Source organism: Sus scrofa, chromosome 9, assembly GCF_054392235.1.
Source record: "Sus scrofa isolate SSC_HxYL_T2T_F1_AM1 chromosome 9, Sscrofa_HxYL_maternal_Yorkshire_Landrace_v2.0, whole genome shotgun sequence".
In the NCBI taxonomy this organism is placed as follows: Eukaryota; Metazoa; Chordata; class Mammalia; order Artiodactyla; family Suidae; genus Sus; species Sus scrofa.
In genome coordinates, this window is record NC_139391.1 from 9,091,848 (window position 1) to 9,108,584 (window position 16,737).

Genomic DNA, 16,737 nt, shown 5'->3' on the forward strand with positions numbered 1-16,737 from the left:
TCCTTCCTTTTTTTATTTGTTTTATTTTGTCTTTTTAGGGCTGCACCTGTGGCATACAGAGGTTCCCGGGCTAGGGATCCAATCGGAGCTGTCACCGCCGGCCTGCACCACGGCCACAGCAACGCCAGATCCGAGCTGCCTCTGCGACCTACACCCTAGCTCATGGCAACGCTGGATCCTTAACCCGCTGAGCGAGGCCAGGGATCAAACCTGTGTCCTCATGGATACTCGTTGCTTCTTTACTGCTGAGCCACCACCGGAACCCCCTCCTTCAGCTGTTTCCCGCGTCCCCCACCCCTCCCCCTGGCAGGCACAGCTTCTTAAGAATGAGCAGTTTGTTGCAACCCCCAGCCTTCCGTGGATTGTGTTTCTCCCTGAGCACCTTTCGATCTCAACCACTCTGGTGGCTAGAGCCCGCCCCTCCCATGCCAGGGCCACCTCCCGCTGGAGGCCTGTGTCAGGAGTGGGAGAAGGAAGGGTCAGGGGGCACGTGGGAGGCTGGCACAAGGGCAGGAGCGAGGCTACTTACCCACACACCGGGGACAGCACTGCTGCGGCTCCGTCACAGGCTGGGAGCAGTGGACAGGCGGGCAGTGGAGGCGGTAGCAACTTACGTGGGCACTCTGAAGGGGACAGAGGGGTCAGTCTTTCCTCCCACTGTTCCCTCCCCAGGTCCCTCCCAACCACAAGGCACTGCACTCGTTTTAAGCCTGCAATGGGATAAAAAGTGTTAAACTCCGCGTGTCTGGCCTCTCCCCTCCTGTGCCCACTCGTGTGGCTCACTCGTTTGTGTCCTTCCCCCACCATGGAGGAGGGCACAGGGTGCCTGGATTCGCACAGGTGTGTGTCCCTTCCGGGGCTTTGAGACATGCGAGTAAAAGACTTGAGTTATTTGGACGTCGATCTTAACTCGGGGGCTTTGTTCTTTTACCTCTGGACCTGAGCCTCATGGCTGCGGCGTGTGACACATGAGGACAGGGGACAGGGACGGGGGCACAGCTAGAAACAGGGTGTGGAGAAGACTCGGGGCTTTGTGATGTTCTCCCTAAGTCTCTCGGAGGTTTGGGGGACCCCGCACAAAGCCTTGGAATTGGCCCCAGAGAAGGAGGGGCCTGAAATGCCTCGGCTTTTTCAAGTGCAGCGAATGAGAGAAGCATTGACAGAGAGGCGAGGGGACGCAGAGCAGCTGGACAGAAAGGCCACCGCTGGGGGTTTTCCAGCCCGTTGGGCAGCTTGTTGGCCTGTCCCCCACGCCCCATGCCTTCCTCTCCTCCCTGTGTTGTGACAAATCATTACGTCTGTCTCTGCTATTCAACCGTGAATCCCCAAGAACAAGAGCAGGCCTCCCTGTACGCATCTCTGAATTGTCAGTCCAGGGCCTTGTTCCGGGCGAGCACCTGCTCAAGTGGGAAGGAACCCGTGAGTCAATGAACGAGGCCAGGACGGGAGGGAGAGACGGTCTCTGTTAGACAGACGGAGCCGGTTCTCTTTAAACTCTGGTGTAGGCGAGTGTGTTTCCAGCCCCCTGGCCCACCTGAGGCCCTGACAGCACTTCTCCCAAGGCAGCTTCCTGCCCCAGTGAGAACCCTGGACCAGGCGCTCGTTCCTCTGGGGTCCCTGCTTCCCCAGATGGCCAGAGGGGATCGCAAGGACTAATTAGAGCTAAGGGGCCTCCTAGAATCCACAGAATTGGTCGGAGCTCCAAAAGGGGCCTCCTAGAGGCCTGCTATACAGGGGCGCTTCATAAATGTCCAGAGGGTGAACTGAGCCCCTGAAACGAGAAACGAGGGTGGAGTGTGGGGAACTGTGTGGTCTGAAGAGTTAGAATCTCTCTCTTGATTCTGGCCTTGAAGGAACCAAGGGATGGAGATGACGAGAGACAGGCACTGGGGACTAAGGTGTAGACAGCAGGGGTGCAAAAGGGCAGGGGGGAGGAGGAGGCCTTGCCGCCAGAGGTGGCTCTCAGGAGTCCTAACCACCACTCACTGAGTGGCTACTAGCTAGGGGCTTTATGTTGTATAGAAATGGGATTATCTCAGGAGTTCCCGTCGTAGTGCAGTGGAAACGAATCTGACTAGGAACCATGAGGTTGCGGGTTCGATCCCTGGCCTTGCCCAGTGGGTTGGGGATCCGGCATTGCCGTGAGCTGTGATGTAGGTCGCCAACTCAGCTCGGATCCTGCACTGCTGTGTCTGTGATGTTGGCCAGCAACTGTCGCTTGAATTTGACTCCTAGCCTGGGAACTTCCATATGCTGTAGGCATGGCCCTAAAAAGCAAAAAAAGAAAGGAAAAAGAAATGTGTTATCTCACTTTATCCTCTCAACAACCCTAGAGGCAGGTGTTATTATCCACAATTTCAAAAAGGAGCTTCTGAGAGGTTACACTGCCCAAGATCGCACAACAAGCCAGCACTGTCTAGGGTCCGTGCCCTCGCCAAGTTGCTCAGCCGCCTCTGGTGGGTGGCACAGGGCTCATTCATTCACTTAGCATGACTACCGGGTGCCATGTCTTCTTCTGAGCACTCATGACATGGCAGGAAGCCAGAGACAAGGGTTCTGCTCTCACCGAGCTGCCTTCCTAGCAGAGGGGGGGAGACAGACTATGAAAAATAAACAAGTAGGAACAAGATCATGTCAGATGTTAAATTTATAATAGGAATAAACCCAGGCAACGGGATTGCGTTAACGAGGTTGGACTATTTTAGAAACAGCTGTAGAGAGAGCCTCATAAGGACGTAACTTTATGTTATGAACTGAAAGATGAGAAGGAGCCATTCCTGGGAGGAGGTGGGGGAAGCACATTCCGGGTGGAGGAACAACAAGTCGGAATGAGCTTGACGCGTTGGCGCAGGTAGGAAGTGGAGTGAGAGCACGAGGCAGAGGGCAGGTCCCATAGGGCCCATGGCAGGCGATGGGAATTTTACTGTAGGTGCAAAGGAAAGCTATCGGAGGGTTTTAAGAGGCTTTAAGAAGGACATGATTCGTTTTATTCAGAAATGATCGTTTGGCTGCTGTGGGGGGTGGATTAGATGCAGACCCAGGGAGACCCTGTGGGATGCTCGCACCGCAGCCCAGGTGAGAGCGGGAGGCGGCTTAGATCAGGGGAGCAGTGATGACGGAGAGAAGGAAGGGATTCGGGGTGTGTCTCCGGGGGTTGGCTGAGGACACCGTGTATGTGTGAACCCCGGGGAGGGAGAAGTGAATTAGCTCCCCTGGGTTACAGAGCTTGGGCTTTGTCAACTGGACCGCATGATATGTCTGGAATTTTCTGTTATGGTTGCCCTCCTGTTTTTTGGCTATATTTCATAAAGTTCTTTTTGAAAAGCCTGATTGGCCTCAGATGTGCTAAGGAAAACCAGGGGGATGCAGAGATGGGGGCTCGTGCCCCCGCTGGCGTCAGCTTCCACCTGGGTCCAATGTGGTAGAAGCAGTGGGGACTCAGAGGGAAGGACCCCGGGAGGAGTGAGACCCCGGTTCAGAGTCAGGAGAGAGGCCGGCCCGTCTCCACCTCCTGTATTTCCTCAGAAGCAGCTCTCTGCTCCTGCCCCGAGGAGTGTTTTAATAAGAGAGGCTCCCCCAGGCCTTCCGCATTCTGCTCTTGGCTTTGTGCAGGAAAAGACAGGAGCTAAGGGGATGGCTCCAGCTGGGAGCCAGTTCCCCTCCCTGGAGCTAGTGCCTCCTCCTCTGGGAGCTAGTACCCCCTCCCCTGGGAGCAGGTACTAGTTCCCGTTCCCTGGAGCTAGTACCCCTCTCCTGGGAACTAGTACCCCCTCCCTGGGGAGCTAGTATTAGTGCCCCCCCCCCGGGAGCTAGTACTAGTACCCTCTCCCCTGGGAGCTAGAACCCCCTCTCCAGGGAGCTAGAGCCCCCTCCCCCTAGCACCAGCACTGGACAGAGAGAGAGCTGGGCCCCCAGCAGCTGAGCCAGGGCCAGGGAGGTTCAGACCTCCTAAACCAATCCCTCCTTCCCCATCCTCCAACCCATACCTGGCCTGGGAATTCTGGACCACATGGGGGCCTCATCTGTTTGACCCAGTTGATGGTATAAGGCCCTGTGGAGGGTGCTGGGCGGGGGTGGGCTGGGAGGAAACAGAGCTGAGCAGAAAGATCTGGCCTCAGCCCGAGTACGTTCCAGCCTCTGCAAGGCCTGGAATTGGCATGAGTGAACACCCAGGAAGACTTGCTCCCAAGGCTCATCTGTGAGGGGCAGTAGCTGACAGACACAGAACCATGTCACCTGGCCAAGAAGGATGAGACAGGGACGGAGACACAAATGTGGCTTCCCAGAAGAAGAAAATACTTCCAAGTGAGGAATCCAGTAAGACTACTGGTGGAGGTGGGATTTGGGCCAAGCGGCAAAGAATAAATATTTGGACCAGTGGTGCTGGGAGAATGCAGGGTGGCCAGAGAGGTGGCTGGAGGAAAGAAGGACGGGAGGTCAGGTCAGGAGGGTGCTGCATGGGTGCCAGGAGGCTGACACCAGCAGGAAAGAAAGCTGCATGATAGATGCAAGGCCCGGATCCTCATCCCAGCCCAGCCACTGACTCACCTTGTGATTAGCTCTGGGAGGCACGCAGCGGGCACCTGCGCCCATGTGTGAGATACTCAGTAGTGAAGTGCTGTGGCCCTGAGCCTGACAGAGCATGGTTTTAAGGGGCCTGGTTCCAGGGGCCCCTTGGCCCCTAGAGTCAGCCTGGCCTCCCTCCCACTGGGGTGCCTTCTCTGGAGGTCTCTTGGACACACCCATCGCAGGTAGTCAGGCAGCCAGAGAACCTACCTCGGAGCAGGTACAGCGCAGGCAGTACATCAGGCCCTGGGGCTCCAGGTAGGGGTGCCAGCTCTCGCCGGGGGAGTATCTCTTCCCGTGGAAAAGGCAGAACATGTCTGGGCCTGGCAAACCAACCAGCGCTTTGTCAGTCCCAGGAGGCTCCAGCCCAAGGTCCCTGCCTCATCCCTTCTTTCTGGCTCTAGGAAGGATGTCATCTGGACCATGCAGACGAAAGGGAATCCATGGGACATACTCTCCTAGTCAGCGGTCCAGAATGTCTGAGTTTGAATACCAGCTTGACCACGCACTTGCTGTGTGACCTTGGGCATGTCGCTGTCCCTCTCTGAACTTCTCTCACAGAGTGTTTAAGGACTCAAGAAGTAGAAATGCTTTTCAGATCTTAATTGTGGCATAAATGTTAGTTATTATGATTAGATGAATAATCTGAGGCCCAGAGAAGCTAAACCACACCTCTAAGGACACACAGCAAGTCAGTCATCAAGCAGAGATGACAGCCCAAGTCCCCTGACTCACAGCGCAGTGTTCCTTCCGCCCTCATAATCACACGCGCTTCCTTTTCCTTTGTCCCATTTTGCTCATTTATTTACTGTGTCTATGCATCCTCCCCTCTCTTGCCCTCTGCTGTTCCCCTGCCTACACACACACACACACACACACACACACACACACACACACACACAGACACACACACACACACACACACGGCCCTGTGACCTGCCTTTTGAAAAAAAGCGACTGAGCAGCTTTCTCACTTTCATACTGTGCTGCGTCCCTGTCACTCAGTGAGCTCTGATGGAAAGTGCTGGCATTGGGAACACAAAGAGCTGCCTAGTGAAAGGTTGCCAGAAAGCTGACTTTTCAATAGCCTTAAAAATAGTCGTTGGTTCTATGCACATCGATTGCTTGTCTGCGTTATCAGTTGTCAATGCGCAGATGAACGCGTCTAAGAACAACTGAAAGAGTCTGTAGCTCAGATACCTCCCCTGCCATTCGGCTTTCCTGAAACCTCCACCCACTCCTCCTCCCTTAGCCAGTCAGTCTGCCCATCTTTCCAGCTCTTTCTGGAATACTCCTCACCTCTCACCAGCTCTGCGTCTAGCCCTGGGTCAGGGATTCGGGTCAGGCAGGTGGCTCCCTGCCCTGTCCCTCTGCCACTGGCTCTGAACCTGCCAACCTTCCTCCTGGTGATTTTTACAAGGTACCTGGTGATTTTTACAACCCAGAAGAGGTGCTATCATTCCCACCAAAAAAACTCTCCATTATCCAAAGAATAACCTAGGCTCTTTTAGGGGGCACTCTGGGAGGCTCAGCACAAGCTAAATGTCCATGAAGCCTTGTTGAATTCGACGAGATTGAAATTTGGAGAAAGGAACCAACATTTATTGATGACATTCACTTTGCATAAATTACGTGTCTTATTAACACCAATGTTTTGAGAATTAAATTGGATAGCACTTGGAAAGTGCTTACTTAGCCCAGTGCCCGACATAATAGCGGGAAGCTATTATGATGATAATGGCAGTAACAATGACCTTGCGAGAGGACCAGCATCATCTGGTCCAGACTCTAGAGGATAAGGGCAGTTTTGCAGGCATCATTCACTGGCATTGTTACCATAATTATGCGAAAACTAGATGAGAAACCTGAGGATCCCAGAGACCAAGTGACTTGCCTGAGGCCACCCATCTATTGATTTGAACCCAGGACCCCAGGCTCCCAAGTTGAGATACCTTCAGTTCACCTGCCCCGCTACAACTTTTTGCCCAAACCCAGGCTCTAGAGTCTTCTCTCAGTCCACTGGCCACCATCCCCTTTTCCCTATTTTTTTCCTCTTCCCTGTTGATCTCAAATCTAGAGGTTGCCTTTTTTTTTTTTTTTTGCTTTTTAGGGCCACACCTGCAGCAAATGCAGGTTTCCAGGCTAGGGGTCCAATTGGAGCTACAGCTGCCAGCCTACACCACAGCCACGGCAATGCCAGATCCAAGCCGAGTCTGCGACCTACACACAGGTCATGGCAATGCTGGATCCTTAACCCACTGAGCGAGGCCAGGGATCGAACCCACAACCTCATGGTTCTTAGTTGAATTGTTTCCGCTGTGCCACAATGGGAGTGCCTAGAAGTTGCCTTTCATGCCTCCTCTGGCCCACTTTCTAGAGTCTCACACTTTCTGAATCATTCTCTTAGACGTTTAAACTCACAGAATGGCAGAGCAGCGAGAGCAGCACAGGAGCTGGGGCAGCTGACCCATGAGGCAGGAATTCCCTGTCTGTGTTGTGGGTGGGCGGCAGCCCCTTGGCACACACCTCTGGGGGACAAGAGCTAAGGGCCATTCCCGGGCTTTAGAAAGTTTCTTCTGTGAGAAGCTGAAACCAGCCTCCCCCTGGCTCCCTGCTCTGCTTCTGCTCTGCCTCTTGGACCTCGAAATACGGAGCTCCAAGGCCACGGTCATGATGCCCTCATGTCTGTGCTTCGACAGCCGCTGGGGACCGTGCTCAGTTCTCTCCTCAGCCCCTCCCCAGCCCCAAAGTAGAGGGGGGATCAGACAGCGGATCCCATTCCCAGCAAGGCCCCGGCTGGCCCGTATCAAATGAGCTGTGTTTATCTCTCAGCCTCCGCTGGCAGAGAGGGCGGGACACAGGCCCAGCTGGGGTGCCTGTCAGAGCCAGCCCAACTCTCCAAGGACTGAATAATGTCTTTCTTCCCCAGTGCCCTCCCCCGACCAGGGAAGGGAGCCATTGCCACACTGCTGTGGCCTTAGGTCTCAGCCTCGTGGCTGAAGAAACCCGTCCCACCTTCCTGCAGCTTCGTAGCTCGGCCCCTGTGCCAGCTGGCACCCCTGCCCCTCCCCGCCTGCTCAGAGCTGAAGACAGAAGGTCCACACGCGGACCTGGCAATGGCTGGGAATGTGGGGGGCCTGGCAAGCCATCCCTCAACTCCAGGAGTCACACCCCCCAAGCCCAGCATGCCCCCCAAGGTGAGAGGCACAAGGAAAGGTGCCATTGCTCGGAGCGCTCTCTTCTTCTCGGGAGGTGAGTGCCCCGGGGCCAGGCCAAACCAGGCAGCAGGAGGACCTGCCAAGACCGCAGGCTGCCTCCATCCCCGCGGTCCTGGCACTCGCCCCCGTCCTTGCTCACGTGGCTGGTGGAAGGAACTCTAGCTCCTTATGCTACAAATTCACTGTACGAGGTGGAGGAAGTCTCTTCCCTTCTCTGAGCCTCAATTTCCCATCTACAAAATACGGGGCAGGGGTGAATTTTGATCTTCAAAGATTTTTTGTAGAGATGGTTTATGAACCCTTGATTTCACCAGTCTGTGACTCCAAGGTTCTAGGTTTCCAAGATTCAAGATTTGAGAATTCCAGGCTTCTAGGAGCCTATAATTCATTAGAATATGAAGCTTCTAGAATTACACAATGTTATGGTTCTAAGATTTGACCCTTTCAAGTTTCCATGATTTAGGATGTGCTGAAGGTCCCAGACGCCTTAGGCTCTTTTTTCTTTTTTGTCTTTTTGAGGGATTCCAGCTTTTTTACGTTTCCCCTTTTACACAAAACAAAGTAGAAGAAAACAAAACAAAATAGAAGAAATAGGATTGAAACGGCAAACGTAGTTAACTGGTAGAACACACAAAACAAAAAAAATCCAGATAGGAAGACAAGCTTATTTCCAATGAGGAAACATGTAAATTAAGGTAGTTTGTAGTTTTCATACACCACATTAAAAAAGAAAAGTCACACATATGTGGCATGGGTGCCACTGTTTAGGGCAGTACTGAAGGGGAGAAAACACCACTTATTTAGGGACAGATACACCCCAAAGTCCAGGGTTCAAAGTCCAGGGTCCTGGGTTCAATCCATAGATGGGTGGCGTTAGGCAAGTCACTTGCTCTCTGGGATCCTCAGGTCTTAGAGCATCAGTGCAATAAATTCACAAACTATGTTAATCAGAGTTTGAGAAATGCTCTCAAATTCTTAGGGGCTCCAAGGAGCTCCATGGTGGGCTGGGCTGGGGTGCAGGCAGCCAGGGTGGCCGATCCTAAGTGACACGGAGAAGGAGGCCACGTTTGTTTCTCATGTCCCCTCCCTTCCCAGCCACTGCCTATGTCTCTGGGGCCTCCCATTCCGGCCCTGGCCTTATCCTGCCCTGCTTCTTCTCTCCACCCACCACCATGGCTTATCCACCCATCATCTCTCTCTCTGTCCAGGTCAGGGGCCAACGGTGCCTTCTCTCAGGGAACTTTAGGAGGTGAGGGTCCCAGGCAGGGATGTCTAACCCAGGAAAAGAAGTCGGTGGAGGAAGTTTTTGCTTGAGGACAACTGGCCCTGTTCCCGGCTTTAAGGAGGCAGAGAAGAGCTAAAATGGGACAGGTCTCAGATCGCTCACAACCTCCCCCTTGGTGGATGTGTCCAAATAGTTTCCAAACCTGGCTTTGGAGTCAGATAGGCCGGGGGTCCACTTGGATTTGCCTTTCGTCTGCCGCCTGCATTTAGACAAGCTATTTAAACACTCCAGGCCTCAGTTTCCTTATCTGTTCAGTGGGATTAGTCATAATCTCTACCTTTGGGGTTCCTGCAGAATTAGATCGAATAGTATCTGTAAGATGCCTCATGCCTGCCATATATTAGATACTGAATCAAATGGTAGGTTCAAAACGAACAGGCCAAGAGCAGATCGGAGTGCCAACCCCAATCTTGCCTAACAGTCTGTTTCTCACGGAACTCCCTTGACTCCCAGAACTCTGTGGGCAGCCCCCAGGCACCTCTTAGGGCAAAAACATCATGGTACCTGCCATTAAGGTCCAATCTCCCAGGCCTCAGAGTTCCCGTTGTGGCTAGTATCCATGAGGATGCGGGCTGGATCCCTGGCCTCACTCAGCAGGTTGGTGGGGATCCGGGGTTGCTGTGAGCTGTGGTGTAGGTCACAGACGTGGCTCAGATCTGCCATTGCTGTGGCTGTGATATAGGCAGCTGTAGCTCCGATGAGCCCCCTAACCTGGGAACTTCCATATGCCGCGGGTATGGCCCTAAAAAGCAAAAAATAAAAATAATAAAATAAAATAAGAAGACATAAATAAATCTCCCAGGTCTCAACGTTACCAACCCTGTTTTGTGTGGTTCCCCAGGCCCACTCACAAGCCAGATTCCCTCAACGCCCCCTCTGCCTACACACATCTCGGGCTGGGGGACAGAGATGGAAGAGGTCAGAAAGGCTGGAGGAGAGAATGGGAGGGCAGGGGTGAGGGGCCAGAGATCAGGGCAGAGAAAGAGGCATTGGCTCCTAAAGGGCCCTGAGAGCCCACGGGCAAAGGGGGGCCACAGAAAGGCTTTAAACTGGGGTATGCCTGTGGTCAGGTTTGCATTTTATTGTTTTGTTTATTTTATTTTATCTTTTTAGGGTTGCACCCTTGCCATATGGAAGTTCCCAGGCTAGGAGCAGAATCAGAGCTACAGCTGCTGGCCTACACCACAGCCATAGCAACGCCAGATTCTTGGCATATGAAGGTTCCCAGGCTAGGGGTCCATTTGGAGCTACAGCTGCCGGCCTACACCACAGCCACAGCAATGTCAGATCCAAGCCGAGCCTGCGACCTACACCACAGCTCACGGCAATGCTGGATCTTTAACCCATGGAGTGAGGCCAGGGATCGAACCGCATCCTCATGGATGCTAGTCAGATTCGCTTCCACTGAGCCACAATGGGAACTTCGTAGATCTGCATTTTAAAATCACTGCTGTGGCCACGGGAATGGAGAATGGATTGGAGAGGAAGCCTGGAGGTGGAGAGATTAGGGAAGGCTGTTACGGTCGTTTGTTTTGAGATAGTGCTAGCCTCAGCTAAGGTGGAAGCTCTGCTGGTGGATAAAAGTACAGACCTGGGGCACACGTGGCAGGTACGGTGGGTAGGCTTTCAGGTGGACTGGATGTGGGCTGTGAGGATGAAAGGCCGTCAAGGATGGCATTGAGGTTTTGGGCCTGAGTAACAGGTGTTTGTAGGGTTCTGGGCACAATAGGCAGCAAACATTATTATTATTAGTTTTGACCTATTGTTATCATGAGCGACATTAGTTCCTGCTATTCGTTCATTGAGCATTTTGTATATCAAGTCCTACATGTCCACGGGCCTGATAAGACACAGTCCCTACCCTCCAGGAGCTTACAGCCTAATAATGAAGAAGGCAGACATAACACCTACAGCAGACAAGTGACAAGGGGTCTTCAGGGAAGGCTTCCCTGAGAAGCTGCCTGAGCTGGATCTTGAAGGAGTTAAGGTAGAGACGGGGGAGTTCCCGTCATGGCACAGTGGAAACGAATCTGACTAGGAACCATGAGGTTGCGGGTTTGATCCCTGGCCTCACTCAGTGGGTTAAGGATCCGGCGTTGCCGTGAGCTGTGGTGTAGGTTGCAGATGCACCTCGGATCCGGTGTTACTGTGGCTGTGGTGCAGGCTGGCAGCTGTCGCTCTGATTCGACCCCTAGCCTGGGAACCTTCATATGCCTTGGGTGCAGTCCTAAAAAAAAAAGAGAGAGAGAGAGAGAGAGAAAAACGTAGAGATGGGCAGAGCAGGAGCTGCATGCAAAGGGAAGGGGAGGGGTGACCGTGGTCACCCAGGCCACTGAAGGTACCTGGAGCATGCTGGGTGCTGGCACCTCTTCCTGCAGGAAGCACCCACTGGGAGATGTCATAGCCAAAGCTCTGTGCCTAGCTTGATACCGACTTAAAGTGATTGGGCTTTGCTAAATTCAGGGGAGCAATCGTTTATCAGACAGACTCTGGTACCTGCTACAATCTCACCATGTCACCCCAGCCTGTCATACGCAGGCTCCCACCTGGTTTTCCAGCAACTCCCTGCACCGACCCTTTGTTCAGCCTCATCTCCTCTTGCTCAATTTCTCGCCTCCGCCCCCACCTACACGGACACTCCCTCATGCTTCTGCGCCTTTGCACCTGCTCTTCCTCCGCTTGGAAGGCGGTTGCCTATCTCCAGTGTTTGCCCAACCTACCCCTCATCCCTCCAAAGCCTGTTTAGATGCCACCCTGTGAAACCACTCCGACCTTCCAGGCCATGGCCAGTTCCTCCCTGGCCTCCCACAGAACTGAGTTCAGCCTTCTGTCCCAACTGTCATCACCCGGGCTTAGAAGTACTTATTGAATGGCTTCCTCTTCCTTAGGAAACTGTGAGCTCCTTGAAAGCAAGGACTGGATCCATTCACTCTTGCCTCTCCAGTGCTCTGTGCAGAGCCTACAAAGAGTTGGCACTTGATAAATGAATGCATGATGAAAGCATGGAGTTCAAGGCGGGTCTGGAAGAGGAGGCGATTGACTCAGGTAAGGACCCTCTTGCTTCACTGCGGGGTAGGAGAGCCAAGTTCCTCTCTGCACTTTGACCTTGCCACCTAACAGGAATTAGCTTTTGACTTCCCCTTTTCAGCTCCCTTCCTCTGACCTCCCAAACTGCCCACCAAACTGAACACCGTGTAGCAAAAGGCCAAGAGCCTGGGCAGGTATGTGGATGAGCGATTCCGTGATTTTCACGGGGAAGTGAAAAAAAAAATCCCCAATTCTCCCATCCCAGGGCATCTCACAGTCTGCTTGAAACCCGCATGCTATGATAAAGGTCTCTTGGGGTCAATTAGGAGGGAGTAGTATGGCTGGGGATTCTTCCAATAGGAGGCAGAAAAGACACACAGAAAGACGCTTCAGGGCTGCAGGAGGGGCAGGAGAAGGCCACGAAAGTGGCACTAGGCGGAGCTCAGACTGGAACTGTGGCTGGCCTGTCCCCAGTCTGTGAGAACTCGGGAAACCCGAGCGAGCCGGCCTGTGCGGGAATGTGAGAAGGTTTATATCCTTTCCCTCGCGCCCACACAGTCATACTTTATTTATTTACGATTCCCCTTTCACACAAACAAACTGACTCCCCTCCGAGACATAAGCTCTGCTCTGGGCACCAGCGCTCAATGGGGGAGGCCTCCCAAAGGAATCAGAAGTAAAAACCTCGGCTTCTCAGTGGCTGAGCTCTGCAACCCAGGGAAAGGGCCCTCACGTCTCTGAACCTGAATTCTTAGGGGGCACATGACAGATGTTCAGGGGAAAATAAGGACCTCAAAGGAAAGAGCCATCAAACCAAGAAAGGCAGCTCTGTGGCCTGGCGAGGGTCAGGGGGGCAGAGAAGAGACGGTTTATATTCCATTCTGCCTTGGACATGTACGCTTTAAAGAGTCACAGAATCTTAGAAAGTTAGGGACTTAATGATGATGTCTAATCTGCTATTTTATACATGTGGACACTGAACACTGAATCTCAGAGAGGGATTGGGACTTCAGACCTGGGTAGGGGGCGCTGTTTATAGGAACACCCATCCCCTAAGGGTCAGAACCAGAATAAATGGCTTTAAATTGCAAACGAAAGGATTCAGGCGAGACACAAGGAAGAATCCTGACTGCGAGAATGGGTCACAGAGGCAGCGTGTGGAACAGCCTCCTCTGGGGATGGGCTCTCGCCCAGAGGCAGGGGGATGCCAGCAGTGATCTCTGCATTGCACCTCCCAGCGGCACTGCTTGCACACCAGTCCTTTTCTTTGGGAGTCCAGAGAATTCGAGGTCCCTCTCCCAGAGCCTGGCGCCATGGCCAGCGGCTGGGGGAACTTGAGAGGCCCGTCCTGGAACAGGTGCAACAGCTGGAGCAACTGCACAGCTGCTGCCAGGCTCCTGCTCAGCAGCGGACAAGCCAGTGAGTGAGACAGAGACCTCTACTGGTGGGAGAGAGGAGGTGCAGAACCTCCTAGACAGACCCAGAGAGAGGCCTGACTGGAGCCAGATGTCAGGCCTTCCCTCAGGTGCCCCCTTCACCCCCGTGTACATCTGTACAGGTGGATCGGGATGCGACTAAGCTGAACAGCAGGGAAAGCTCCCCACCGGCAGGTCTCCCTCCGTGCCCACTGTCCCAGGCCCTCTAGGCCCGTTCTGTTGGTTTCTGTCTGAGGGTCTGTCTGTCTATCCACTCCTCCCTGGCAGGGCAGGAATACCCGGCTGCAGATCCACTCTCCTGCAAGTCCCTTTGCAAAGGTCCACGTGGACTCTGGACTAAGTACCAGCATCTTTGGATCTTAGAGGCTTAGAATCGTGGGATATCAAGCTGGAATGGTTCTCAGTGATAATCTCTTTGACTCCAACCATCTTGCCTTACAGCTGGGAACTCAGGGGCAGAGAAAGGTGACCTGCCTTGGAATTGGTGACAGAGCCAGGGCTGGGGCCCTGACCTTCCTGTTCCACATTTTCCCTCATTGTTCCACGGGAGCCCTCTTCCCGTGCCATCTCTGCTTCTGGGGTCTGGGATTTTGTCACCTGGGTACCTGGGAACGAAAACTCTGATTCCCATATTGTACATAACCCTGGGAAGTAGGAAGGGCCAATGTGTGTACCTGGTAGCTGACTCTCTCCTGAAGTCAGGATTGGATGGCGAGAAAGACCAGAAAGCGGAAGCCTGCTGGTCACCTTAAAGTGGGGGACAGTGTGTGATAATTAGTAAGGAAAGAGTCCAAAGAAGAGGCGCTTCCACAGGAGAAAGATGCCCTGGAGAGACGGGTTCTCGGGCGCAAGGGCTGGGTACCCAAAGCAACTGACATGCATACATGCAGCTCAGCCTGGGACTGGGGTCAGTACTGGGCAGTGACCAGGCCAGAGACCTGGCTAAGGGCTCTACCCAGGAGTGGACTCGAGGTTCGGTCTATGGTAACACTGGGGGATTAGGGCTCAGCCTGTGGCTGGAGTTAAGACTCAGTTTGGGCTGGGATCAAGGCTCCATCTGTGGCTGGAAGTACCGCCAAGGACAGAATAACCTTTGTGTGAATAACTTTGTACTTCAAGTGAGGAGCAAGCTGCCACACATGTTCACAGGCCCTTGGCATTCTGCAGGACGGCGCCACCTCAAGAGTCAGATGCCATGTGGGTTTGAGAATTTCCAACCACTGGCCCCACTTCTGAAAGCACCAAAGATGTCACTAGGAGATTTCTTACCTACAAACGGGCCTGAGACCTGACAAACTAAATTTACTCAGCTAGGATGAGGCCCTTCGTAGGAGACTTAAGATTTTGGTGACTAATGATAGCATTGTTTCCAGATGCATAGACGGTCAGCGCTACCCAAAATGAGGCTCAGAGAAGGAAAGTGACGTGTCCTAATTCCCATAACTCTGAAGGGACAAGTCAGGGCCTCGGATCCAGGTCTCCCTTCTTCTCTTTAATACATTTGCTATGAGACCTTGGGCAAGTCACTCTCCCTTTCTGGGCTTCAGGTTAACTGTAAGGTTTGGAACACTGAGGGGTAGGAGCAGATGCTTTTCAAAGGTCCTTCCAGCTCTGACATCCCAGAGTCTTCCCCCGCCTCTGACTAGCAGCCCACCTCACCTTCACAATTCTGCTCTGAGGTTTTTCTTGCATGTCACTGGGGAACTAGGATCCAGACAAGGGGACAGGGAATACTGGCAGCGCCTAGTGAGAAATATGGCCCGAAGGCTGGTGGAGGCGCAGAGGAGGGGAGAAGAGAGTGGATCAGGCTGTGGGGAGTGTTTGCTGGAAGAGGTATGACCTAAGCGAGGCTGCAGAGGGCTGACAGGCAAGCCAGAGTGGTGCGGGCAGGACATGAGCAATCTGCAGAAAGATGTGATTCTTGATCATCTTTCTAAGATGCACCCAGGGCAGTGATACCTGGAGGAAAGCCTCGGGGCTTGAGAGCACCGCGCCAAGTGGAAGGGAGGCAGGCATGGAAGGTATCCTGTGCTGAGTCTCTTTTAAGAAACAACAGGAAGGTGTTAGGAGGAAACCTCCAGGGCTCCAGGAGGGGGAGGAGACATCGAATGAGTAGTAGGCATTGTGCTGGGCATGCTGGCACAGTTACCTCCCTTAATCCTCCCAAGAAACCTTCGGGCTCCGAGTGAGCATGTGTCTTAGACAGATGCAGAAACTGAGGCTCAGAGAAGTTGTCACTTATGAAAAATCACACAGCTGCTCATGGGCAGAGCCAAGGCTTGAACCAACACTGGGCTCTTTTCAGGGCTTGTGACTAAGGACTTCTGTGAGTCTCAGGCTGCCGGCTGCCCAGAGATGACCGGGCACGCAGCCTGCCCTCATGAGCGGAGACAAGCATGAAACAAAATCCAGCACTGCCGGCTCCAGAAAGTCATGTGCAAATGAAGGCAGAGACGGGGAAGCTAAGCTGTGCAGAAGAAAGAGCTCTAGGCTGGGTAGCTGGGGTCTTGATCCCAGGCTGCACCCCGTGTAACCCGGAGCGGATCACCGCCCCTCCCGGGCTTCAGTTTCTTTATCAGGTATGTCAGGGTTTGACCTAAGCCCCTTCCTTCTTTTAAGGAGACTCTCTGGCTTTGTTTTCCATCCTCAGAGCATTCCAAGAACTCGGCAGAGGATGGCGAGGAGGTCCACCAGCCTATTGTGGAAACAGTGAGGAAACTGAGGTTCCGAGGGATTTTATAAATGATTTGAGATGATACTGTATCCAAGAGGAAAAGCATGAATTAGGGAAGGTGTTTTTCAAGAATCTATCATGGACCAGCTAGTTGTGGGTGCTGGTTGCTTTCCACGTTTTCTCAAATTCAGTCCTCACCACAGTCCCCGGATTTTTCGCTCCCATTTTATAGACTGGGAAACTGAGGCTCAGAGATGTGCCCACCACGCCTACCTCCTCTCAGCTGGTATGCAATAGATCTGGGATACTGAAGACCCTGGTCTAGCTGGCTGTGCCCTGCTGCCTCCCAGAGTCTCACAGCTCCAAACCGGGGTTCCTTCCAGATGCTGTGGGGCAGGGTGGGGGGGGAACCATAGGATCTGGAATTGCCGCGTTCTGGCTGTGGATGTCTCATTGGCTTGGTAAACTAAACTTGAGCAAGTTTCTTCTCTCAGTCTAAGTTTTCTCCTCTGTAAAATGCACATGATAATA

General features: G+C 53.2%; 2 protein-coding genes across 5 annotated transcripts in view; one reads left to right on the forward strand and one right to left on the reverse strand.

The window, feature by feature from the left end:
- Positions 1-16,737, reverse strand: part of CHRDL2 (chordin like 2) — a 35,450-nt gene that overhangs the window by 17,484 nt on the left and 1,229 nt on the right. For all 3 annotated transcript variants that reach the window (XM_005667124.4, XM_003482562.5, XM_084975223.1), the window contains exons 2-3: positions 4,777-4,889; positions 530-623 (exon numbers count right to left, since the gene is read on the reverse strand). In XM_005667124.4, the coding sequence (XP_005667181.3) occupies positions 530-623; positions 4,777-4,889 (207 nt within the window). The remainder of the gene's footprint in view (positions 1-529; positions 624-4,776; positions 4,890-16,737) is intronic.
- Positions 2,787-16,737, forward strand: part of RNF169 (ring finger protein 169) — a 136,158-nt gene continuing 122,207 nt past the window's right edge. The window contains exons 1-2 of one of the 2 annotated variants that reach the window (XM_084975222.1): positions 2,787-2,851; positions 11,958-12,114. Coding sequence is in view for 1 of the 2 variants with exons in the window: in XM_084975219.1 (XP_084831345.1) it covers positions 12,057-12,114 (58 nt within the window). In the remaining variant the exon portion in view is untranslated. The remainder of the gene's footprint in view (positions 2,852-11,957; positions 12,115-16,737) is intronic. The other variant, XM_084975219.1, reaches the window with a different exon arrangement.